The sequence below is a fragment of the Rana temporaria genome, chromosome 11 (genome assembly GCF_905171775.1).
Source record: "Rana temporaria chromosome 11, aRanTem1.1, whole genome shotgun sequence".
Classification (NCBI taxonomy): domain Eukaryota; kingdom Metazoa; phylum Chordata; class Amphibia; order Anura; family Ranidae; genus Rana; species Rana temporaria.
This window is the reverse complement of record NC_053499.1, coordinates 58,292,775-58,319,918: the sequence shown is the minus strand read 5'-3', so window position 1 is coordinate 58,319,918 and position 27,144 is coordinate 58,292,775. Positions and strand designations below refer to the sequence as shown.

At 44.2% G+C, this 27,144-nt stretch overlaps 1 protein-coding gene across 2 annotated transcripts in view; it reads right to left on the bottom strand.

Annotated features, from left to right (window-relative positions):
- Nucleotides 1-27,144, bottom strand: part of LRRC56 (leucine rich repeat containing 56) — a 127,411-nt gene that overhangs the window by 14,492 nt on the left and 85,775 nt on the right. For both annotated transcript variants that reach the window (XM_040328605.1, XM_040328606.1), the window contains exons 5-10: nt 20,850-20,910; nt 15,873-15,969; nt 12,399-12,596; nt 6,701-6,878; nt 4,265-4,477; nt 2,296-2,360 (exon numbers count right to left, since the gene is read on the bottom strand). In XM_040328605.1, coding sequence (XP_040184539.1) covers nt 2,296-2,360; nt 4,265-4,477; nt 6,701-6,878; nt 12,399-12,596; nt 15,873-15,969; nt 20,850-20,910 — 812 coding nt within the window. The remainder of the gene's footprint in view (nt 1-2,295; nt 2,361-4,264; nt 4,478-6,700; nt 6,879-12,398; nt 12,597-15,872; nt 15,970-20,849; nt 20,911-27,144) is intronic.

The window sequence follows — 27,144 nt, the reverse complement described above, 5'->3', positions numbered from 1 at the left end:
TTTACCAGAACGAGCGCTCCCGTCTCATAACTTGCTTCGACCAAAGGCAAATACAGGGCTGCCTACAGGAAGACCAGATAAACAAACAGACTTGACCATTTTCAGTCATGCCTTTAAATACAGTCACTATTTAGAAACTGGGAAAGTCTTTAAAGCCTCTACCAAGTACCCTCCAACCAACAAGGGTGACAGTGTGTATTTTTCTGAATAACACACTGTATATTTCCATGTCAGTTGAGTTTTCCTTGCTTTCCACTGGTTTCAATACTGCACACACTTACTTACAATGCCTCCCCCCTGAAGGACACCCTATGGATGGCTGCGTTAAGGTCCAAGCCTTGGTTCCGGACACTTTACATAAAGCACCAATGGTAACCCAGGCCCAGGGCTGGTGCAAGGATGTTTGACACTTGAAGGTAACAGGTGTTCATGTGGCCCTCACACCTCTCCTGCAGCTGCAGGAGAGAACCAGCCCTCCTCTGTTCCTCCTCCAGACCCCTACTTTCTGCTTTCAAGCAATGCATTCAGCTTCTTCTCAGCAGCAGCATAAGGAAAGGGGATGCACTGTGATGTAAGGGAGGGTGGGGGACTCAACTTCTGATTGTGGGGTGGCTCTTGACATCTAATGTAAGGGGAGGGGGATGCGCTGGACATTAAATCTTACAGATACAACTGGCCCTTTTGAGAACAATCATAATGCTGATGAGGCTCACGATGAAATTGGGTTTGACACCCCTGCCCTAGGCGAAAACCTAAGCCACCACCTGGCTCCACCCCTGACTCAACCCCGTTAGCCGTGCCCATGTATACCCCACCTTTTTAATGAATCACCCATCAAATGCAGCACACCAGCGCCCATGAATGCAGCCTACCAGCGCCCATGAATGCAGATTCAGCACTGACCATTAAATGAAGCCTCACCAGCGCCCATCAATGAATGTTTGCTTGCTTTCATTAATTCGGGAGTCAGGACACAGACACAGTCCTCTGCCGCCGCTGCGCCTCTATCACTATGTGCGAACAGAGCGGCGGCTGCCTGCTGATGCTGAGACTTAGTTGCTTACTGCAGAGAGAAGAGAGCAGGAACACCAGTCGCCGGGCACCCTAGGCAGCAGTGCCTACCCTAGTGGTAACACCAGCCCTGCCCAGGCCAATAGACAGGAAGATTGTGCCTGCCTGCCTGTCTATTGGTGCCTTAAAGTGAACCTGCAATTTGCCCACATGCATAGCCCTCCCTGGGCATAATTACTTACCTTACTTTCTCTCCCCCAGTACTCCTTTCAGCCACCAGGAGTGACAGAAAGTTCCATGTCAGCTTTGAGTTTCTGGTGTCCTGGCTTACACAGGGCTATGGACTTTCCATATATCTGTGCGGCTTAGCCCAGTGCTTTTACCCACAGTGAGCTATGTACTCCTACATCAAGGAATACTGGGTATTTCCCTCGGTTAACAGTGATGATTGGATCTTAGCGAAGTGAAGAAAGGTATAAAAGTATATGCTACTGGAGGGAAGGATTGAAACAAACATATTGCTTTGCCCTGAATGCTTTAAAGCACTTCTTCTAGAAGAGTAGTTTTCCTCTTCACTTCGAGTCCCTGGCTGGGTGAGGCACAGTGTTGCTCACATTGCTGCTAACATATGCTGAGCGATTTTGACTTGGTACACGGTCATAGAGCACCGATTTTCTAAGTGATTTTTCCTTGCGTGTGTTAAATGTTTTTTAAATGGAAAGCAGTATGGCCTTTTGTATTTGTTTTTGAGATGCCAAGATGATGATGGAGTACTAAATGCAATCTGGTGACACATTCCTCAAAGCACTAAAGCGCAGTTTTTATATTATATTTTGGCACACTTTGGCGCAGTGCAAATTTTTTTTGCGCTGTGAAGAGAGACTTTATTTACACAATTGTGTGATGTACATAAAGTAGCTTTTATAAGCTCTGGATTACAGTACAGTACTTAAAAAAAAAAGTTTGCATGAGCTTTAGAAGATTTTTTATTTACTATATATGTTATGTATTATATTGTCACTATCTCTGCCATTAGCCTATACCATTATTGCATAGAGTTGGTTCATACAGCTAGCATTTATTTTGTATTGTTGTGGTGTGGGACACTATTCCATTTGTTTGTTCATTTTAATTTTATATTAGGTGCTGGAAACTTAGTGGGGGAAACGGTGAAAACGTATAATAATAATAATATTATTGGTAAATTTTTAACTTTGTTTAAATATGTTATATACTGTACAATATCTACCTAACCAAATGTCTATTTCCTTTACTGACATTTACCCCCATTTTTTCCTTTCTTGTCCGAAGAGCCTTTATTGGATTCCCACAGATGACTTTACCAATGCCTGCAGGATGACAAATCAAGAAAGAGAAATTCACCAACATGCTAAGGTATATTTAATACAACGGTTGTGTACAGCATATAGTAGAATATGGACAAAAACAGCATCAGTGAAGGAATGAAATGTACAAAAAATAACATATTGTAGGTTTAGATCTATACAAGAAAGAAATATTTCCTGGAAAGCACAAAAGAAAGATCTAATTCCGCATTCGTGGCTGGAGCCGCGATTTCGTCACTCCCGCGCAAGCACGTGGGAGACTTCTTACAGCAAGGTCCGGCGTCCGCCGGGCCTTCAGCCGAGAATCCCCTGTGCGCATGCACCGCTGCAGTCAGCGGCTCATTGCGAGGGGAATATCACCTAAACCGTAAAGGTTTAGGAGATTTTTTTTTACCTACAGGTAAGCCTTATTATAAGCTTACCTGTAAGTAAAAGTTAAACATTCACTATACAACCACTTTAACATGGTTTCCTATACATCTGTGCATTTTATGGAAAGGGCCAGGGTCTTTTTTCCGATTTTTGGTTCAATAGACTTCAATAGATAAAAAAAAGCGTGTATTGAAAAACGCAAAACGTACCTGCAGTCTGCAAACTGCAACCTGCAGAGGTGTGAATTAAGCCTAAGGCCCCTTACACACGAGAGGTTTGATCCGCTGGAATTGATCCGCGGACCGGTTCCAGCGGATAGATCCCCTGGTGTGTACGATCCAGCGGATTTTTGTCCCCGGGGATGGATTTCCAGCGGATCAAAATTTCTTGACATGCTAAGAAATCGATCCGCTGGAATCCAGTCCAACGGATTGATCCGCTGGTCTGTACAGACTCACCGGATCAATCCGTCCGAATCCTTCCCCTGCATGCGTCGTAATGATTCAACGCATGCGTAGAGGTCCTTATATCACAGCGTCGCGCACGTCGCCGCGTCATCATCGCGGCGACGGCGCGACACGTCACCGCGGACGGAATTCCGCGGGGATTTTGATCTCATGGTTAGTACAACCATGAGATCAAAATCCGCCAGAGGATTTATCCGCGGAAACGATAAATCCTCTCGTGTGTACTAGGCCTTAGGGCTCTTTCAGAAGAGCGGCTGGGCAGCAGTAAAGTTAGGAGACTGAGCCATTGTTTTACCATCCCCTGGCTGCCCACCTGAATTGTAGCACTACAGCTGGACATGACTGTACACATGCCACAACCGAGATACTGTGCTTGGCAGCTGCAGTATTTTTAACTCCAGGGGCAGAATTTGACAGGCAGCACTGCTTGACAAACTCGCACCTTGAGTTTAATGGGGGCCACACTGCAACATTAAAGTTGCGACGCAGTCCCACAATGGAAAATTGACGTAGATCAATTTAAAAATAAAAGTAAAAAAACTAAACAAAAAAACAGGTGTTCAGGAGGTGTAGTGACATCTCCTGGTCGCTTATCAGTCACTGTTATGCTGAAAAAGCGATCCACCACAGATACAGAGGGCGGTAAGCAGTACCGCGTGTTTGAAAAAAGCCTTGAAGGCCAGAAGAAGCCGCAAAATTTGAATTTAGCTTGGAATAAAGATTGTAAAAGTGAAGCCATAACTCCCCATGCTACTTAAAGTGTAAGTAAACCCTTCTATTGTTTTCAGCCAAGGAAGCTGCCACCTTGGTCTCTGTTTAATCTGCAACTGCCATATTGCTGCACATGTGATCCATTATAACACCGGTCATTGGATGGTTTGACAGTTTGGTTGAGAGCACAACCAATGTGACAGCTAGCATTTCCGGCATGCCGGGAATGTTAACTGTTTTTTTAAACTATAAAATAGAAGGGTTTACTTCCGCTTTAAAGTGAAAGGGAAATGACTAAAGAGGTTTAAGAGGCAGAAAGATGTCGTGTTTATGACAAGAGTCTTATGCTTAGGTCACCATGAGTGAGGTCACTGGCTTCATCATCTGCTGGGTCATTCGCCGGGGATTCAGATAGAAGACTTGCTCTTCTGCCATGTGAGCTGGAAATCGCCCTCCCTGCACTTGAAGGCCTCAGTGCAGATTGTGGTCTTCTGGTGACCCCTGGCTGGGCAGTACTGGGTCTAATGTTTTCCTTTCGTAGGGCCCTTCCCAAGTCTTGAAGTGAACCATCTATAAAAAATACATGCTGGTAATTATTAAGTAATGTTACTATACAATGTATACAGTATACAAAGACTTATTCCGTAAGTATTCATTATAATATTTTTATTCAGTAAGGCAGTGAAAAAAAAAGGAATGCTGATGAGCAATGTACATCTTCATCATGGAGCGAACGCAGCAACCAATCGGAAACCATTTTTCAATAATCTGACTATAGTAACCTGGGGCCAGATTCAGAAAGAATGACTTGAGTTTAGGCGGGCGTAGCGTATCTCATATACGCTACGCCGCCGTAACTTAGAGAGGCGAGTACCGTATTCACAAAGAACTTGCGCCCTAAGTTACGGCGGCGTAGCGTAAATGGGCCGGCGTAAGCCCGCGTAATTCAAAGTAAGCTGGTAGGGGGCGTGTTGTATGGAAATGAATCGTGACCCCACGTAAATGACGCGCCTAACGATCGGCGCATGCGAGCGCATGCTCAGTATCACGTCAAATTTTCTCCCTAAGTTACGCCGGCTCAATGCTTAGTCGACGTGAACGTAACCTACGCCCATCCCCATTCACGTACGACTTACGCAAACTACGTGAAATACGATGCTGACCTTAACATGTCTTACCCCTGCTTTATGAGGGGTAAAGTTACACCGGTCCTACGCCTTACGAAAACAGCGTATTTAAATATGCCGGGCGCAAGTACGTTCGTGAATCGGCGTATCTAGCTCATTTGCATATTCGATGCGAAAATATACGGAAGCGACCCTAGCGGCCAGCGTAAATATGCACCCCAAGATACGACGGCGTAGGAGACTTACGCCGCTTGTATCTTGGCCGAATTCAAGCGCAAATGATTCTAAGAATCAGGTGCGTAGATACGACAGCGCACATTCGGACTTACGACGGCATACGTGGAAATACACCGTCGTAAGTCCTTTGTGAATCTGGGCCCTGAAGTCTAGGTGCTAGGGGACTTGCACTTCTTTAGACTAATGAAAGGTCAACAAATTATAAGCAATACTACTTAAAGTGGAACAACACTGTATCTGAGAACCACAAACCAAAAACGCTATTTAATTAATTTCTAATATTTAAAGTCACCCATCCATCCATGTTTCCATTCTTTATTTTGTGGAGAAATCACTTTACAAAACATCCCCCCAACATTTCAGTCCAAGGCCATCTTGAGTAAGGGCAGATGATTTATGTAGCACTTCCTGGAATCCATCTGCCCTTAGCTCAGGCATGCATGCGGGGGGAGTGTGCTTAGCTGAGAAAACCCCTCCTCTCCTCCCGAATGTGATGTATGACATCAATTTCCTAGGCCTCAAAACCAGAAAGTTTAACTGAAGAAATATAAAAGAGTTTAAGACAAGGAAATGTGATATATTTTCCTATCTATTTACTAATTATTAAAAATAGTCAATATTGGTTTAGAGAGTTCTGGGATAAAATAGCCTTTCCTGGAGTGGGGCTTTATATCAAATAATGTAGAGTTTCATAATGATAGGGCTCATACGGTTCCAAATATTAAAATTTTGACAATTTACAAAACAAGTTATGGTGGTCAAATTAGAATTAAAATTAAGATATTATTTTGGACCAAAACTATACATGTGTCTCGGAATGATTATAGGAAATAAAATGATTGCCATACCGATAGATGCTACTTTGTTAAGGATATTGTCTAATTTTACAGTGGAACCTTGGATTACGAGCATAATCCATTTCAGGAGAATGCTTGTAACCCAAAGCACTCGCATATCAAAGCGAGTTTCCCCATAGAAGTCAATGGAAACAAAGATAATTAGTTCCACATTGATTTCTATTGCATGCAATACTGCATGTGGCCATATGTGGGGGGGTGCCAGAGAGACTCGGAAATACTCAGAGACCACTTGGATACATTCAGAAACCCCCAGAAAGGCTCGGAAACACTCTGAAACAGAGTATTTTGGAGTATTTCTGAGTGGCTCTGAACGGCTCCGAGTGTCACCCATACTGCATAATGCTGTACTGCACACTGCAGAGGCTTGAATCCTGCTGGCTTTGCGAGACAACACTTGCAAACAGAGTCAGGATTTAAAAAAAATATTGCTCGTATTGTGAAACGCTCGTTAATCGCGTTACTCGCAATCCGAGGCTCCACTGTATCTATCTTTTAAAAACAATGCACATTTGTAGTAGAATTGTGCAGTGTGTGCCCCCTATTTGTATTTCTTTTTCCACTCTCCTTACCCAAAGATGTATCCGCCTGGCTCCCGACACTTTCCTTGATTAGGTCCTTTACCATCAACCAGTCTTCTGATGGAGTGTGAGGTGTAGTTGGGTTTATTTGGTCTGCTGGCGCATCATCTAAATATTGTATTTGAGGGATTATCTTTTTTATCACGACCCGATAATTGTAGTCTGCAGGCTAAAATTCAGAACAAAAACACATTTTAAAACACTTGATCTCAATGCACGAGTTTTAATTCTAATACTTTAAAGTCAATCTATAGTGAGATTTTTAATCATTATTGCAGTGTTCACTTTTTATCTGTTGCTGTGGTTACGTCAGTGGCGTCCACTGACACCAAATCACTGGATTTGATGGACAGTCATTGGCTCCCGCTGCTATCAATCTATCCAATGAGGATGGAGACAGCGGCTGGAGCTGCTGGGCTTGTGCTCGTCGTTGGCTAGGTACGAAAAAGGGGGGTGGCTGGGGGCAGCTGCAGCACAGAAGGTTTTTCACCTTAATGCATAGAATGCTTTAAAGCGGATCTCCACTCTAAAGTGGAGTCCCGCTGATCGGAACCCTCCCCCCCTCCGGTGTCACATTTGACACCTTTCAGGGGGGAGGGGGGTGCAGATACCTGTCTACAGACAGGTATCTGCACCCACTTCCGGCCCTACGATACGGGCAAAGGACGGGTTTTTTCCTTCCTTCCCGTCCGTCCCCCCGTTGTATGCTGGGAACACTCGGCTCCCAGCACACAGCGGGAGCCAATCGGCGGGCGCAGCGCGACTCGCGCATGCGCCGTAGGGAACCGGGCAGTGAAGCCGGAGCGCTTCACTTCCTGGTTCCCTCACCGAGGATGGAGGGGGGAGCAGCAGGGTGACGAGCGATCGGCTCGTCATCTGCTGCGATCACCGCTGGACTCCAGGACAGGTAAGTGTCCTTATATTAAAAGTCAGCAGCTGCAGTATTTGTAGCTGCTGGCTTTTAATATATTTTTCCCGTGGCACATCCGCTTTAAGGTGAAAGACCTTAAGACTTTACAAGCCCTTTAAGGCTACATTTACACAGTAGTTTAGCAGCCGTGAGGGGTGGCTGCCAAGCAGAATCTGTACGTCCTTCCTGGCGGTTGTAAATACTGTATTGCTCTCACACACTGTGTACGAATAGCGGCAGCTGTCAGATTTATTCTCTTACAAATCAATGGCCGGCGCTGCTGCTGTTCACATGTAACCACTAATTTTCCAAGTAAGCGGCCTAGGTCGGCATTTCTGCAGGATTTTGGCCGCACACCAACTGGCCACAGCTAATCATCCAGTTTGTATGCGGCCATAGCACATACAATGCTATGTTGCTGTATCAGGAATGAGTTGCTGTATCAGAAGATGGCGTTTAGCAGTCTCTGAACACAGAAAACTATCTGCTGCTAAACTGTTGTGTGAATGTAGCCCACAGCCTAGTACACACCAGTGGGTTGAAGGGAAAAAAATGGACAGCTCCGGTCCGAAGCCGCTGTACTAATCATCCAATGTTAGTACAGCAATCTCCCCTGCTGCGCTATTGTGTACTGACAGGGTGTGCCCCCCCCCCCCCCGCCAGAACACTCTCAGGCATTGGCTCCCAGTGCTGATCGGGATCCAATCTGCTGGTTTTCCAGAATGCTTGTCCGACAGAAGCTGCCATACACACAGGCCGAATGTCAGACAGTTTTTATTGAACCGGTTGATGTCGCCCGACATTCGTCCCATGTGTACTAGGCTTAACTCTCCTCTCTCACCAGATAATTGGAGCAGAGGGGGAGTTAAAGGAGAAGTCCAGCCTGAGCTCATTCGGCTGGGCTTCTCCTAAGGGTGCAATTCGTTCTGCACTCCGGTGACCGTTTTCACATCTGAAGTCCGCTCCCTGAAGAGGCGGCGGGGGACAGATGCAGCATCCACCTAGGTAAGTATGAAAACAATTCCCATAATTCTCTTTTACGGGATGAGAAGTGTGTGTGTGCAGCTAGTCAGCTGACATTAAAGTGAATGTATTACTTTGTCCAGCATGGGCAAACTGGGGGTTCACTTAACCGCTTAAGGACTGCCTCACTGCTTAAGGATCGCTCTGCTCACACCGATATACATTGGCAGAGCGGCACGGCTGGGCATAAGCGCGTACAGGTACATTGCCCTTTAACCACTTAAGACCCGGACCTTTATGCAGGTAAAGGACCTGGCCAGTTTTTGCGATTCGTCACTGCGTCACTTTAACTGACAATTGCGCGGTCGTGCGATGTGGCTCCCAAACAAAATTGGCGTCCCTTTTTTCCCACAAATAGAGCTTTCTTTCTGCGGTTTTTATTTTTTGCGCTATAAACAAAAATAGAGCGACAATTTTGAAAAAAAATCTATATTTTTTACTTTTTGCTATAATAAATATTCCCCCAAAAAATATAAAAAAAACATTTTTTTTCTCAGTTTAGACCGATACGTATTCTTCTACCTATTTTTGGTAAAAACACACGATATCAGGGAACACACGATCAATGACACTGCCACAACGAAGAACAGGGAAGGTGTGTTTTCAGAGGACCGACCGCCGGACACCAGCGGAGATCGGGTCCGCGGGACCCGCGGGCGCGGTCACGGAGCTTCGGACCGGGTCGCGTGCACGCGACCCCACGGCTGGGCTTAAAGGGCCATGTACAGGTACGTGGATTGTGCCCAGCTGTGCCATTCTGCCGACGTATATCGGCGTGAAGGGGTCCTTAAGTGGTTAAGAGCCCAGCTCGCGTGCGTGCCGCCAAAAATATGTAGAAGAATACGTATCGGCCTAAACTGAGGAAAACATTTTTTTATATATATTTTTGGGGGATATTTTATTATAGCAAAAAGTAAAAAAATATTGTTTTTTTTTCAAAATTGTCGCTAAATTTTTGTTTATAGTGCACAAAATAAAAACGGCAGAGGTGATCAAATACCACCAAAAGAAAGCTCTATTTGTGGGAAAAAAAGGACGCCAATTTTGTTTGGGAGACACGTCGCACGACCGCGCAATTGTCAGTTAAAGCGACGCAGTGCCGAATCGTAAAAAGGGGCCTGGTCTTTTAGCTGCAAAATGGTCCGGAGCTTAAGTGGTTAAGCTAATCACAGTCACATAGGCAGCACAGAAACAACAATTAAACGATATATATTTCCTTTAACAATAAGTAACATATTCATTGTAAGTATATTTTTTCTACAGTAACATATATCAGATATAAAGATGGTTAAATGATATTTATTTCCTGCTATATTTTTCCAGCTTAGTCCGCACATCTGAGCTGAGGCCCTACTTGATGTAACCAGTAGCTCGGGCTCCCTGCATGTCAGACATGAGATCACCAGAGGAGATGATTTCACCCCAGGTGAAATCAGATCAGGCTCTTGCACCAGATGCAGACATGGCTTTATAACCTTGTTAGAGGCTCTGTCTGGGGACAGATGGAACTTAACACAAGAAGAATAGACGCCATGCTAAGCAAAAATCCTTATTACTATTATACAGTTGTAATCTTGAAACTTAAAGGGAACCTGTCTGCCTATATATATGAAAGATGCCATTGCTGATATATAAGTGCACGCTCCGTGGCTGTCATCTTTATCCATGCTTACCTATTTAGCAAGTCACTGGCTATGAAAAATCTTGCAGATCAGCTTTTCTGGGACTAAAAATATATGTCTGGGAAAAATTATAAAGTAAATATATGCAGTATATATCTGCAATATGTACACATTTCCTGATGTCTTAATTTTTTGAAAATGCTGCAAGAGTTAGGTTATGAAGATGAAAAGGGGGGAAGTGTTCTGTAGTCCAAAAGGGAAGACTTCAGATAATTTCAATTGTCCGATAGACGTGTTTTGTTGGATAATCCGACCATCTGTATGCTCCATCGGACAACTGTTGGCTGTGCATGCTCTCAAATTGTCCGACAACAAATGTGTTCCGTTGGATTATCCGATCGTGTGTACAGACTAAAATCCGAAGTACAAACACGCATGCTCTGAACAAATGCTAACCATAAGACAACATTAGCAGAAGTTGCCCAAAGGGTGGCGCTAAAGAGCAGAAAAAACACGTAGTTTGGTGCATGTTGGCTGAAAATGTTCTGCCATCTGTATGCAGAACAAGTTCACGGACAACGCCCTTCGGACAAAAATCCACGGATTTGTCCGATGATGTGTATGAGGCTTTAGGAGCTCACTGAATTTCTGGCAGTATGAACGGGTATTTTTCTGTATTTTCAGTGTTTTTAAAGCGGAGGTTCACACAAAAAGTGAACCTCCGTTTTTTGGATCCCTCCTCCCCTCCGGTGACACATTTGGCACCTTTCAGGGGGGAGGGGGGTGCAGATACTTGGCTGAGACAGGTATTTGCACCACTACCGGGTCTGATCCCCGCAGGGAATCCAGCCTGTGACGTCACTCCCCCCTCTGTCTTCTGGAAAACACTGTTCCCAGGAGAGAGCGGGAACCAGTGACGGCGTGCCGCGATACTCGCGCATGCGCAGTAGGGAATCGAGCAGTGAAGCCGTTAGGCTTCACTTCCTGATTCCCTCACCGAGGATGGCGGCGGAAGCAGCTGAGGACCGAGAGATTGCTCAGCCTCAGCTGCTGACATCGTGGGAGCGCTAGACAGGTAAGTGTCCATTTTTTAAAAGTCAACAGCTGCCGTATTTGTAGCTGCTGATTTAAAAAAAAAAAAAATCGGCGGAACCTCCGCTTTAAAAAGGCAAATTATGTGAAAATATGCATGTGTTTCTAGACATATAGCTAGATTCAGAGAGAGTTACGGCGGCGTATCAGTAGATACGCCGTCGTAACTCTGAATCTACGCCGTCGTAAATTTAAGCGTATTCTGGAAACCAGAAACGCTTAAATTAGGCTAAGATACGAGCGGCGTAAGTCTCCTACGCCGTCGTATCTTAGGGTGCATATTTACGCTGGCCGCTAGGTGGCGCTTCCGTTGTTCACAAACGTACGTGCGCCTGTCGCAATTAGTTACGCCGTTCACGTAAGAGATACGCCGGCGTAAAGATAAAGCTGCTTCTTAGGTGGCGCAGCCCATGCAAGGTATGGACGTCGGAACAAGCCTATCTTTTTACGTCGTTTGCGTAAGTCGTATGCGAATAGGGCTGTGCGTAAGTTACGTTCACGTCGTAGGCAGTGTTCGACGTATCTCAGGCATTCTATCCGACGCATGCGCACTGGGATACGTCCACGGACGGCGCATGCGCCGTTCGTTGATAACGTCATTTACGTGGGGTCATGCTTAATTTCCCTAAAACACGCCCACCTCTTCCTCATTTGAATTAGGCGCGCTTACGCCGGCCCATTTACGCTACGCCGCCGTAACTTAGGACGCAAGTGCTTTGTGAATACAGCACTTGCCTCTCTAACTTGCGGCGGCGTAGCACAAATACCATACGCTATGCCCGCACAAAGTTACGCTGCCCTACCTGATTCTGACCAATTGACTATGGGCCTATATCATGAGAAAATCATAAAGGCTGCCATTGCTGCCCTCTTCCTTTAAAAATGTTTGTCACTTGGCTCTAATGCTGATAGCAACCCCCTTACCCATGAGAGAGTCACTTTATTGAAATGTTTAACAATAATTGAAGACCACATGTCAGCGATTTCTCAATTTTCAGTAGGCATTGAAGAGGTATCAATGTTTTGTGTCGGGTCCACTTACCGTGGTGCCTTCAGGACTAGGTCGCCCACACACAGGATTGCCTTCTATGGTGAGGGTTGTTAGATTGCTGCACAGTGCTAGGTACTGCAATTCACTTATCTGGTCGATGTTGTTACCTTCAAGGTCAAGGACCTCCAGATTTTCCAGCATGCTCACTTGACTGAGGTCTCTGAGATCATTGTAAGCCAGATAAAGTTCCTGCATTGAACAATACACGGTCAGACATTAATCACTGGTCAAAAAGAAATCGTCACCCCCCACAACACCAAAGATATCCCAAGCAATAAAGCATTTTAGGCAACCTGATTGACTTTGGTTTACCTTTATGATAAAATATTGTTCTGCAAAAGAAAATCTGGAGGAATCCCATACGTTAGGTGTGCCTCAAAACAAGCAAGAGTGTGGGAAACTTATCTCATAGATCTGGGCAGCTGTGGAATTGGCATAGGCACTACAAGTAATGCAGTGGCAATATACCGTATTTATCGGCCTTGTTCGGTCCGTTTGCGGCCGTGCACTGGGTCCGTCCAAGTGTCCGTCTGCGTCTCCCTCGCGGCGTCCATCCAGGTATCCATCTGTGGCTTCCTCGCAGGGTTTGTCCAGGTGTCCGTCTGCGGGATCCGTCCAGTCCTCCATCCGCATGTTGCCCGGGCCCGGGGTTGCGGCAGGGTTCGTTTTTGAATTAGGTCCCGAGCCGAGAGGAGCCGGATTTCCTGTTTGTTCGGCTCCTCTCGGGCCCTCTCGCGTCGCTGCGGGCGTAGCCTAGCCTACCCGAGTGTGCAATACACTCGGCTCGGCTAGGCTCTAGGCTGCGGCGCTCCGCGCCTAATTAAAAAAAAAAACACCGCTGCAACAGTATCGGCATATATCGCACACCCACGATTTTTCCCTGATTTTAAGGGAAAAAAAGTGCGCGGTATACGCCGATAAATACGGTACCTGAAACTTTTGGATCAAAAACATGGCCTTCATGGCAAAAACACTGGGCATCTGATTGGACTACCAAGACCAGCTCACAAGCCCTTATCTGCATAACTGCTTAGAAATACTACCATAAAGTTTGTATAGAGGGTGAGAATGTTGTGTTTACCTCTTTACTAGATGGCCCTGAACAGACAACCTGCTATACCCTACATTCTGCTGTGTGGCAGATCATGTTAGTGTAAAGACTACTGCTACCAGTGCTGGCCAGTAAACTCTAAACTGCTGTCTAATGCTGTGTACACAAGACTGGAAATTCCGACAAGAAAACCGTGGATTTTTTTTCCGACGTAATTTCGGCTCAAACTTGAGTTGCATACACACGGTCACACAAAATTCCAATCGTCAAGAACGCGGTGACGTACAATACTACAACGAGCTGAGAAAAATTAAGTTCAATGCTTCCGCGCATGCGTCAATTTTAATTCCGAGCATGCATGTTTTTTTTGCGCATCGGAATTGCATACAGACGATCAGAATTTCTGACAAGAACTTTTCCCGTATGAAAATTTGAGAACCAGACAGAAAACGTCCGATGGGGCCTACACACGGTCAGAATTTCCGACCGAAAGCTCACATCAAACTCTTTGTGTCGGAAATTCCGATCGTGTGTACGCGGCATTAGAGCAATGACCACAAACTTCCGGCTATGACACCAATAGCCTCCATTGTGGTCCACCTAGCAGAATGTTCACTTTGCTTTGAAGGCCTTCTCACCTCAAACTCACTACCTTCTGGTCTAATGAGAGTGACTTGCCAATAGGGTATTCTCATTGCTGGTAGGTGGGGCTGATACACGAAGTTAAAATTTTGAGGCCTCCAAATCAAAGAAATATAAATCCCAGATGGAGCAGAGGGGAAGCGTCTATAGGCAAGACAGATAATAGAAAGCCACTTGTGATGACCACCTTTAAGCCTCACTCTGGATGGTGAAATGGAGGACAGGGACACTTCAATATTACTAAGATTTTAAAAGACTACTGAGTATTTGACATACTTGTCCATATGCTCTTCTGTTGTTGCTGTATATTGTTTTTATTGTTGAGATATGCATTTTTAAACGCTCACATGTCAATTAAAGTGTTACTGAACTCAGCACCCTGCATTCACTATATCGGGTCTCCCACAGTACACAGAATATGGAAATGCAATTATTTTAGAAAATATAAACTGCTAAAAAACTTTTCTCATCAGCAGTAAAAAACAGTCTTGTGACTTCTATCAGTCTCTGGTTAAAGCTTGTAGGAGGAGTTTTCATTTTACTCTTACTGTCCTATGAGGCTGCAGGACCCCGGACCCTCTGTCAGGACAGTGCTGATTGGCCCTGTACTGAACACATGCACCCTCCCAAGACAAAACAACAACCTAGCAATACACACCAAACTGAGCATGTGCAGAGTGACTAAAAACCTGTCTTATTGGGAGATAGATTAGGGACAGTGGAAGAAGGGGAAGATCAGAGAAGACAGGATCTACAGGATTAACACCTTATGCCGCGTACACACGGTCGTTTTTCAGCATGAAAAAAAACAACGTTTTTAAAAACGTAATTTAAAATCATCATGTGTGGGCTTCACATCGTTTTTCGGCTTCTGAAAAACGACAAAAAAAAAATTCGAACATTTTTTAACGTCGTGTTTTAAAATGTAGTTTTTCGGGTTGTAAAAAATGATCGTGTGTGGGCTAAAACGACGTTTTAAACCCGCGCATGCCCAGAAGCGAGTTATGAGACGGGAGCGCTCGTTCTGGTAAAACTACCATTCATAATAGAGTAAGCACATTCATCACGCTGTAACAGACAAAAAAGCGCAAATCGTCTTTTACTAACAAGGAATCAAAGCAGCCCAAAGGTGAATAGAACTTCCGCTTCAGAGTGCCGTCGTATGTGTTGTACGTCACCGTGCTTTGTTCATCATTTTTCAAAAACAATGGTGTGTGGGCAACATCGTTTTTAATGATGAAGTTGGAAAAACAAAGTTTTTTTACATGCCGAGAAACGACCGTGTGTACGCGGCATTAGGTTATACAGTGAGTATAACAGCATAAAAATCATGCTTTATTGCATATACAGTATGATTTTACTGTTGTGGGTTAAGTAACACTTTAATGGTTGTTACCCCAACTTCTTGTATTCGGGGGGTACAATAATAATGTACGTTCACTAATCAGTTAGTTAGGAATGAGACCGATCTGATATTGTTCCATGGATGTGGTTTGTATGTTCTAATACATGGGATCACAATTGTGTTGGCATTGCACCTCAATAGTACAGGAACCTTTTCCAAAATTGAGCAGTGTGACTCACATCTGAAATCGCACTAGTGTGAACTAAAAGAGGCCTTTATTGTTGAAATGCATTAGATAAACTGCTTTGCTTTTGTGGAGCTGTTTGGATATTTGTCATTCAATTGTTGAGACAATTCAAGCCGCGTGCAAGATTTTCCTTTGAAACATATGGGTGATCATTGGAAAAACCAACAGTAATAGATTTACCTTAAGGGAAAAGAAGGAGGCTATGCCATCAAGGTCTGTGAGACAGCAGCGTGCCAACCAAAGCACTTGCAGATTTGACAGAGAGGTGCCGAGATCTCTATGAAATGAAAAATGAACAGTTCATAACATAACTTGTATACAGGCATGTTTATTGCTGGGGTCTTTACATAGCAGGTCTTTATTTAATCAATTTTCAATGTGCAGATGTACAGAATAAGAGTGGTTAAGGCTTTAATATACAGTGGCGGCTGGTCGTTTTTTATTTTGGGGGGGAAACAACCCCCCCCGCTGTTTGCCGGTCAGTCTGGCACTTACCCTATCTAGGCGGGTAGCGGGTGGCAGGCAGCGTGCAGTAGGATAGGATCGCCTGTCCTTTTAGTTAATCGGGTGATGGGTCTCAAATCCCGCTTCCTGATTAGCCGGGAGGGGAGTCAATGTTACAATAGAAAATATTCATTCAATGTTCACCTGGGTGGGCTCTGAGCCCATTCTCTGTGCCGGAAGCCCACCCTATTTTGAAGCCTATTAGAGCCTCTGACCCCCCGCCCCCGCATTGAAATTCATGCATCCAGCATGCTGAAAGTGACCGAATGCATGGATGGGGAGAGGGGGGCTGCCCCTCATACAGAGACTAATATACAGAGACAGGATGGGGATCAGATGTACAAATCACACTTTACAGAAGAGAAAGGTTGTGGATAAAGGGTTTAAAAGAGATCCCATAAAATTCTTTAACTTGAATCAGTTTATGCTTCTAGTCTGCTAGTCTTCATGATTTTCTCCTTCCTCTTCTTCCTCTGAAGGGGTGGGCTCTCAAACGTAAACAGTACAGTTTAGTGATCACAGTGATCACAAGGTACAGGGCCACTCGAATTGGCTGTACTAATTGTACATTACGCCTGTGATTTGAGCTGTCCAAAGACAAAAGAACTTCAAACTTTTATTCAACCTTCCTGATCCACATACTTTTCCTGGGTTAGTGACTTCAATTGCATTAAAGACAGTTGCTCAGCACAGAAGCTAAGCGACTTTCTAAGAGAGGTCAGTACTGGAATCCTAAAATTTCACTTAAAGTGGAAGTAAACCCTCCTATTGTTTTCAGCCAAGGAAGCTGCCATCTTGGCCTCTGTTTAATATGTAACTGCCACAATGCTGCACATTTGATCAGTTATGAAACCAGCCATTGGATGGTTTGACAGTTTGGTTGAGAGCACAAGCAAATGTGACATCTAGCATTTCCGGCATGCCGGGAATGTTAACTGTTTAAACTATCAAATAGATGGGTTTACTTCAGCTTTATGTCACCTTTACTTTAAAGCAGTGATTTGCAACCTCAGTCCTCAAGTACCCCCGACGGGCCATGTTTTGGGAACTTCCCTCAGATAAAATGGTGCTTATCAATACCATATCATTGGAAGGGTGTATATCTCGCGCCACAGAAAAAATAATAAATAATCACAGTGTATGTATAAATGTGAATAAATAAATCAGAGCAGCTCCCCTAAATTCAGTAGCCTGAAGAGTATATTGGAATTGGAGGGTAGGGGGCGCTACTTGTGCTAAATAATCAAGTGAAAATCATAAATAATGAAAAGGTGAAATCAACAATACCAATAACATAAAGTGATCATCAAAAAAGGAAGTCCATGTATAAATCCAACATAAGATGAAAAATGCAAATGTGCAAATACATTTTTCCAGTGATTTGTTCAATAAAAAGTCCTCAGTGTTGAGTAATAAATAATTGAATAAAATTGCGTGATGAGAGCAGGTCATCAAAGTAAAGAATCCACCTTCACCATAAAGCTAGCATTTCACCCGACGTGATCAAGTAAAGTATGGCACCTTACCAACAGTAGTTGACCCTTTAATTAAAAAGAAATCAATAACGCTTGTTTTACACAAAGTGTAATGCTCCTTGCAGGACCAGAGATTGCCAATCAAACAATCATGTTCCAACAGTGAAACTACGGGATATAAAAGAAAGGACCGCAATAGTGCAATACTGATTTATTAAAAACGATTAAAACAAAAAGCTGCCAAATGGCTCCTTACTAAGTATGGTGCCCAAGTCCCGGCACTGAGGTTCAGTAAGAGAAATGGTCTCCGTCGCTGTGAAGTCTGGCATGCGTTCCACCACCAACGACCAGCTGACCCAGAAGAAACGTGACTATGCGTGACCAGTATGCACCTCGACGTACGTTTCGTAGATTACGTCATCAGGAAGATCACTGGAAACATTTATTTGCACATTTGCATTTTTCATCCTATGTTGGATTTATGCATGGACTTCCTTTTTTGATGATCACTTTATGTTATTGGCAATTGGTATTGTTGATTTCACCTTTTCATTATTTATGAATAATATTTTCATGAAGAATATTTTCACTTGATTATTTAGCACAACTAGCGCCCAGTACCATATCATTGATTTAAAGCCGCTGTGCAAAGTAAAGGAAAACCTTAAAACATGTCTCGAAGTCCTGTAGGAGTTGATTTTTGCCTTTCAATCAATATTCCAATACGATAATATCTACCTATCTTTAACTGAGTCTTAAAGCGGAACTAAAATCCCACTGTGAGCAGGAAAGCTTTTTATTGCTGAAGTGACATGCAATGTATCTTCTGCAATAAACTACACCTACCTACCTGCTCACAGTGATCCCTGGAATGTAAGCTGAGCTGTGCATGCGCAGCCCAGCTTACAGCGGCCAGCCTGATCATGTGTGCCAGGATGACTAGCTCTTGCATGTGCGCAGGAGCGATGTCACCCTAATGAAGAAACCCGAAATCGTCACGCAAGAGAAGATGCGGGTGCTGGCGGGACTGTTAGAAAGGAATCTATTTAGTTCTGCTTTAATGGCAGGAGGTGGAGAAGACTTTCCAACATGATGTCAGGGCGCAGACCTTCCACGGTCTCTTTCCCCAGTTGGTCCTGGGTGGAATCGAACCCAGGATCTCTCCATTGAAGGTCCAGCTCTTTTGTCTCTGAGCCACTGCTCAGTACTATTCTGTGTGCTGTCCGTTGGAACCTGGTCCTGAACCTGTACTCCTGTGGACCAATCAGTGGCTGTACTCCTGTGGACCAATCAGTGGCCAGTGCGGCCTATTTAAGCCAGCCCCTTCCCCTTTGCTGGTTGCTGGTTTGTCATCAGTTCCTGTATGTGCTTTATCCCTTGAACTAACCTCTTGACCTGGATTACCTGATTGCTTGACTACATACCTGACCTCGGCTTGTTTATCGGATTGCTGCCTTCTCTTACCCCTGACCCCGGCTCTGGACTTTGGACTCGCTTCTCTCTGTGAACCTTGATCCCGGCTTGAATCTCAGACTTGCTGCTGTCTCCATTCCCTGAACCTGGCTTGCTTCTTGGACTTCCTTATTCCTGCTCCTGATTGACTTCGCATTGGCTTCCGGCTTCTAACGTATCCTGTGGATTCCGGATCCCACACTTGTGATCTTCACCTCGGCTACTACCCAGCTACCCTCCGGTGCCTTCTGGTGCTTCCCTCTCTCTGTTTCCACCCTCAGAGGAAGGTTAGCGCCAGTCCGCAAAGGTGAGCCGTCCGCAGCATCTCGGTCTCGGTAAGTACGTGTCCTGATACATGATCACTGTGATCCACTGTCACACGATTGGGAGCCTGTCCCATCGGCTCCTGACCATAAACAAAGACCGACAGCAGTCAGTGGCAGCTCAGTAAGTGTGCTGGGAGCGCCCAGTGAGCACAGAAACCTTGGCCGTAATGGACACGTATGTGCAGCGACCCCCGTGCTCTTCTGTCTCACCACTCAACCATCTTCTCATCTGTCCTAACACTGAACTTATCTGCTCATCTGCCCCACCCCTGTAACCCCCTTTCTGATCTGCCCCACCACTATACCTCCCTGCTTTTCTGTCTCACCGCTGAACCCCCTTCTCATCCCTCCCACCACTGTACCTCCTGCACATCTGTCCCACCACTTTAACTCCATTTACATCTGCCCCACCACTGTACCACCCTGCTCTTCTGTCCTACCACTGTACCCCCTGCTCATCTGTCCCACCAATACACCTCCTTTCACATCTGCCCCACTGCTTTGCCCCCCCTGCTCATCTGTCCCACCACTGTAACCCCCTTCTCATCTGCCCCATTGCTGTACACCCCGTCTCTTCTGTCTCACTGCTGAACTCTGTTCTCATCTCTTCCACCCCAGCAACCCCCCCTGCACATCTGCCCCACCTCTGTACCCTCCTGCTCATCTGCCCCATCGCTGTACCCTCTTTGCATCTATGATATGCATGATATGCAGAGTGGTGAAAAGAAGCTGAGATGAGACACATCTACCTGTCCTGGCACACTTATCCTGCTGATCCCCCTTTAGCAGCCAGCCCATGTGCTTGTATGTGATGTCACATACCAGCATATGGAATGGATGCGCAATGATGAGCTCAGGTCAGGGGCATTTTCTGGAAGCAGTGGGCATGTATGCAGGATCATAAGTTGGGCTCCCGCAAAATTTGGGTGTGATTTTCATTGCGCTGAAGAGTGGCTCTGGCTTAAAGGGACACAGAGGGGTTCAGTAGTAAGTGACGCAAACGTTCAGGAATAATTTCAACAAAGTTCCTAGAAGCTCAACAGTAATTCCACAAACTGTCACCTGATTGTGTTTTTTCTCAATCACAGTAAAATCCTTCCTTCCTGAGATTGGTAGTCACAATCAAGCGAGTCATCTTCCTCCAGATGGTGGACGGGGCCACTACTAAAGCCAATCACAGTCCTCCTCCTGGAAACAGGGACCGCCCCAGCAGAACTGCACCCAATCTCTTCCCCATTATTAGTGTGTCACTGACACTTTCCTGCGCTGCTCTGCAGATGGGGAGGGAGTTGAGTGCCAGCAAAAGAGGCTTTGATTGCCACGGGTTGCCTACCCCTGTGTTACATGGTGGGCAAGAGGTTTTTATGCAAAGATTATACAACAAACAACATTCCCCTTACCTTATTGACAATATGACACTATTATTCAGTTTTAGTTGTCTAAGGTTTGGCATGTATGTACCTAAAAAAAAAAAAAAAAAGCAATTTACTTTTTGGCTAAATATGTAACACCATGAAAATAAAAGCCAATACACAATCAGTTGTGGAAAGTACAATAAGGAAAACCATTCCTAACAGAAATATGGAGGCTGCTGATTTCTCATTTTCAAAATTCTAGTTTTGTTTTTAGTTATACTTCGCTTTCTCTTGGTGGTACAGTATTTAATAACCACTTTGTTTTTTAGAGTTTTTTTGACAAAAAAAAAAAGCAATTTCCGTTAAACTTAAAATAAAAATGCCAGCACATGGCATAAAAACTGAGTATGAAGGTCAGATGTGTAGGAGAGAAGGGAGGGTTACATTTGACTTGAATCTGATGCTGCCCTGGTCTATAGTGCTCAGGAGTTAGTGAGGGTGCGTTCACACCTAAGCGGTAAAGCGCTGCTATTTTTATTTTTGGGAGAGCTTTACCGTAATTTTTGTGGAGGTTTTCGCCCGCTAGTGGGGCGCTTTTAACCACTGCTAGTGTCAAGGAGCTTTAGGAGCGGTGGAGGAGCTGTGTATATGCCGCTCCTTCACCCCTCCAAAGATGCTGCTTGCAGGAGTTTTTTTAGGCTGCTAGCGGCTGAAAAGCACCGCAAAAACTGTGGTAAAGCGCAGCTAAAAATATTGGCGCTTTACCGCAAACGCTCGTGACGCCCCAGTGTGAAAGTAGCCTAACGCATCAATATCTGGTTCAATGGATGTAGCAGCAATTCTAAATTAATTCTATAGGTGCTCATCAGATATTTTAGTTTAACCTTTTTGTGATTTAAATGATTGTAAAGGCTCAAGGTTTTTTTACCTTTGTGCACTCTATGCATGAAGGTTAAAATCCTTCTTTGTGTAGTTGTCCTCCAGCCCCCCCCCCCCCCTTAATATTTACCTGAGCCCCATTTCGATCCAGCGATGTGCACGAGAGCCTAGTTTCTGGGGACTATCCCTCCTCATTGGCTGAAATCAATGTCAATCACAGCAGAGGTAGGGGGCAGGCCTAAGCCATAGCTCTGTGTGTGAATGGACATGCAGAGCTGCAGCTCGGGTGCCCCCAATGCAAGCTGCTTGCGCTGGGGGCAGGAGGGAGGAGCCAAGAGCGCCAGCGTGGGACCTGAGAAGAGGAGAATCAGGACTGCTCTGTGAAAAACCACTGCAGGGAGCACCTAAGTATGACATATTTGCTTTAACCACTTCCGGACCGCCGCATGTATATGTACGTCGGCAGAATGGCACGTACAGGCACATTGGCGTACCTGTACGTCCCTGCCTAGACGTGGGTCGGGGGTCCGATCGGGACCCCCCCCCCCGATCGCTCCCGGAGCTGAAGAACGGGGAGAGCCGTATGTAAACATGGCTTCCCTGTGCTTCACTGTGGCGGGTGCATCGATCCTGTCATCCCTTTTATAGGGAGACTTGATCGATGATGTCAGACCTACAGCCACACCCCCCTACAGTTGTAAACACACACTAGGTGAACCCTAACTCCTACAGCGCCCCCTGTGGTTAACTCCCAAATGGCAACTGTCATTTTCACAATAAAGAATGCAATTTAAATGCATTTTTTGCTGTGAAAATGACAATGGTCCCAAAAAATGTGTCAAAATTGTCCGAAGTGTCCGCCATAATGTCGCAGTCACGAAAAAAAACGCTGATCGCCGCCATTAGTAGTAAAAAAAAAAAAAAAACTATCCCCTATTTTGTAAACGCTATAAATTTTGCGCAAACCAATCGATAAACGCTTATTGCGATTTTTTTTTACCAAAAATAGGTAGAAGAATACGTATCGGCCTAAACTGAGGAACATTTTTTTTATATATGTTTTTGGGGGATATTTATTATAGCAAAAAGTAAAAAATATTGCATTTTTTTCAAAATTGTCGCTCTATTTTTGTTTATAGCGCAAAAAATAAAAACCGTAGAGGTGATCAAATACCACCAAAAGAAAGCTCTATTTGTGGGGGAAAAAAAGGACGCCAATTTTGTTTGGGAGCCATGTCGCACGACCGCGCAATTGTCTGTTAAAGCGACGCAGTGCCGAATTGTAAAAAACCCCTTGGGTCATTTAGCAGCATATTGGTCCGGTCCTTAAGTGGTTAATATCACTTTCATCCTTGAAACTAGTTGCTCACAAATATAGGTGCTGCCGAAAACTGATGACATAAATAAGGCGTAATTGTGAAGAGTAAGATATTTTTATTTGGGAAGATAAAAGAAGATTAAAGAGACACTTTTAAAAAATTTTTCCGGTCGCACATGTTCTCTGCCTTTTACAAAAAAATCCAAAAAAAAACAACATTTTTAAGTGAGTTTACGATTTTGTGTTGGGCCGCATTCACAGCCGTCGCATGGGTTGGAGACCCCTGAGGTATGTCTTTATTAAAAAAAGGCGTGATTTAGTAATGCTGACCCCTGATGATTTATGAGGTGTGTGCCTAATTAATGACTTAGGACTGGTGACTTATGTTGGTGCTGAGTGTGCATGTTACTCATGTAATATGAAATCATCACTAGTCACACAGGATGCTGAGCCTCGGCCAGATGTATTCTTTCACTGGTACACTGAAACTGTAATAAAACTACAACTGAAAGCTAAAACATCATCAGTTGCTGTTTTATTACGTATCATCACCTGCTGCGCCATGATTAAATACAGGCCATAATGCTTTGTTTTGATATTTGTAACTAAATATACAGTGGCAACAACGTTTGTCTTGATTGCAGCCAGCAGTACATATGGGTATACTTACAAACGCAGAATAACCACGTTTTTTAGTGTTTTTGGGCATTTTTAACCACTTCAGCCCGGAAGCATTTCCCCCCTTCCTGACCAGGCCATTTTTTCCGATACGGCACTGCGTCGATTTAACTGACAATTGCGCGCTCGTGCTACTTTGTACCCAAACAAAATTTACGTCCTTTTTTTTCCCACAAATAGAGCTTTCTTTTGGTGGTATTTGATCACCTTTGCAGTTTTTATTTTTTGTGCTATAAACTAAAAAAGAGCGACAATTTAGAAAAAAACACAGTAGGGGTTATCTACGAAAGGCAAATCCACTTGGCACAGGAAGTGCAGTCTCTCTGAAAAATGAGGGGAAGCTCTGCTGATTTTATCATCCAATCTAATGCCGCGTACACACGGTCGTTTTTTGTGATGAAATAAAACAATGTTTTTAAAAACGTCATTTAAAATGATCGTGTGTGGGCTTCACATCGTTTTTTGTCTTAAAAAAACGACCAAAAAAAATTCGAACATGCTTCAATTTTTTATGTCGGTTTTCTAAATGTCGTTTTTTGTGTTTTAAACCCGCGCATGCTCAGAAGCAAGTTATGAGATGGGAGCTTGAATGGAACAGAGTGCCGTCGTACGTGTTGTACGTAACCGCGCTTTGCTAGAGCATTTTCAGATGGTGTGTGGGCAACTTTATTTTTTATGATGAAGTTAGAAAAACGTTGTTTTATTTCATCCCAAAAAAACGACCGTGTGTACGCGGCATCCAGCTAAGCTAAAATGCTGTTTTTTATTTTCCTTGCATGTCCCCCTCCGATCTACAGCCTTTAGTAAGTAACCCCCAATATTTTGTACTTTTTGCTATAATAAATATCCCCCAAAAAAAAAAAAAAATTCAGTTTAGGCCGATATGTATTCTTCTACAAATTTTTTGTAAAAAAAAAAAAAAAGAACATGCAATAAGCGTATATTGATTGGTTTGCCCAAAAGTTATAGTGCAAAATAGGGGATAGATTTATGGGATTTTTATTATTATTATTTTTTTACTAGTAATGGAGGCGATCTGCGATTGGACACTTTTGACACTTTTTGGGACCACTGACATAATGATAGCCACTGATTACTGTATAAATGTCACTGGCAAAGAATGGGTTAACACTAGGTCGCGATCAAGGGGTTAACTGTGTTCCCTAGGTGTGTTCTAACTGTGAGGGGGATGGCACTGACTAGGGGAGGAGACCGATTAGTGTTCCTATATAGTGGTAAATAGTGTAAACCTGTAGGTGGAACGCACGCCATCTACGGAGGCGGTGGGAACACGGCGGATCCCTGCAGCACTAGTTTATGCATCCCCAGTGCCGGGATAGGCACTTTTAAATGTAAGTAGCCATTTGGCTATCTTTTTTATTGCTCTTTTAAATAAACAGAATTATGCTATGGATGTTTTTCATTATTATTCTATATCCGGCCGATACCTATGATGAGGAAGGTGTGCATTATCTCTAAACACAGTTTATGTGAGCAGGCACTATCCTGCACAAGCCTATATTGACTTTCTTTTTGGGTAAAGAAGTCAATGCTTTCTGGTAAGCAGACTACATATCCAGTCACTTTGGGGGTCTTATCACAGTCTGGTGAAGGATCGCGTCTATAGAAGTTAATCACAGCAACATGAAATGGATGTTTATCATTTTTGATATTGGGACTGATAACTTATTTGAATTTTGTTTTTTCACTTTTATTGGTTAATAATGTATGTTTTTCATTTTTGATTGTATATATTGGTTTACCTATTAAGGAGTAGTTGTTCAAGTAGTTTGAACTTATTAACCCTTGTTGTTATTCAATCACTTACTAGCACCCCCTTTATTTTTCACATAGTGTTCCTATATACTGTCTCTACTACCCTGACAGGACATGTATAACTGCGGGGGGTGGTCGGCTAGCGCTTAAACTGTTTTCTGCTTTTTCCAATGTTAGAGCGTTTTTTTTAGCTGAAAAACTCTTCTCAAAACCCACTAGTTCTGGGGGGGGGGGGGGTTCCAGCTAGAAAACACCCCTGCCACAAACTGCTGATAACAGCCTATGTGTGCATGGACACATAGGCCTCATGCACACTGGATGTTTTTTGGATATTTTTACAGCTGCTCTTTTTGGTCTCATGCCGCGTACACACGACCGTTTTTCGGGTTCTAAATTTTTTTTTTTTTTATGTCATTAAAAACGATCGTGTGTGGGCTCCAGAGCATTTTTCACGATCTAAAAAATGGGCATTAAAAATTTCGAACATGCTCTATTTTTTCACTACGATTTTAACTTTTTAAGGTTGTAAAAAATGGTCGTGTGTGGGCTTTAACGATGTGAAAAACACGCATGCTCAGAAGCAAGTTATGAGATGGGAGCGCTCGTTCTGGTAAAACTACCTAAGCATATTCATCACACTGTAACAGACTGAAAACGCGAATCGTCTTTTACTAACACGAAATCAGCAAAAGCAGCCCCAAGGGTGGCGCCATCTGAATGGAACTTCCCCTTTATAGTGCCGTCGTACGTGTTGTATGTCACCGCGCTTTGCTAGAGCATTTTTTTTTTCACGATCGTGTGTAGGCAAGGCCGTTTTAATGATCGGGTAGAAAAAAACTTTGTTTTTTCTAGACCCTTAAAAACGTCATTTTTTAGAACCCGAAAAATGGTGTGTACACGGCATTAGGTGTTTTTTTCTACAGTCAATAAACTCTCCAACATGTTATTCTATGTGTCCATGCACACATAGGCTGTTATCAACTGTTTTTGGCTGGGGCATTTTTGGCTGTAAAAAAAACCCCAAACTACTGGGTTCTGAGAGGAGTTTTTCAGCTCTAAAAACGCAGATAGAACCTTAAAAGCGCGGCTCACTGGCGTTTAAATTTTTTTTTATCCCATTGATATAAAGAAAAAAAAAAGCTTAAAAGCGCTAACGATAAAAAACTTTGAAAAACTCACTGCAAAGTTACTGGTGTTTTTATAACGTTATGAGTAGGGCTGTCGAATATAATCGATGCAGCGATGCATCGCGATTCGACCCCCGGCGATTCTGCATCGATGCGGTTGCTTTAAATAATCGATGCATGTTGATGACGTCAGCGTCGCGTCCGCCTTGCAGAGCCGAGTCGGAAAAAAAAGTTTTTTGGCGCCTTCTTTCCCGCCTCCCGCCTCCCGCTGACGTGACGACAGTGACACCCCCCTCCCCCTGTGTCGCACGTGTGAGTCGACTCGTGAGGAGGACTGGAGAGGAGACGGACGGAGAGGAGCAGCACTGAGCACAGCGGACCCGTCCTCGTACCCCCAAGAGCGCTCAGAGTGTACAAAAGAAAAAAAACAGGCTGACAGTGTCTTGCAGGGGGACAGAGGAGGAGGAGACCGCAGGACTGGAGTGAAGGAGACGAGTGAGACCCGAGCTAGGCCGCAGCCACCGCCTGACACAGTGCCGCACACTCAGACACCGTGAGCAGC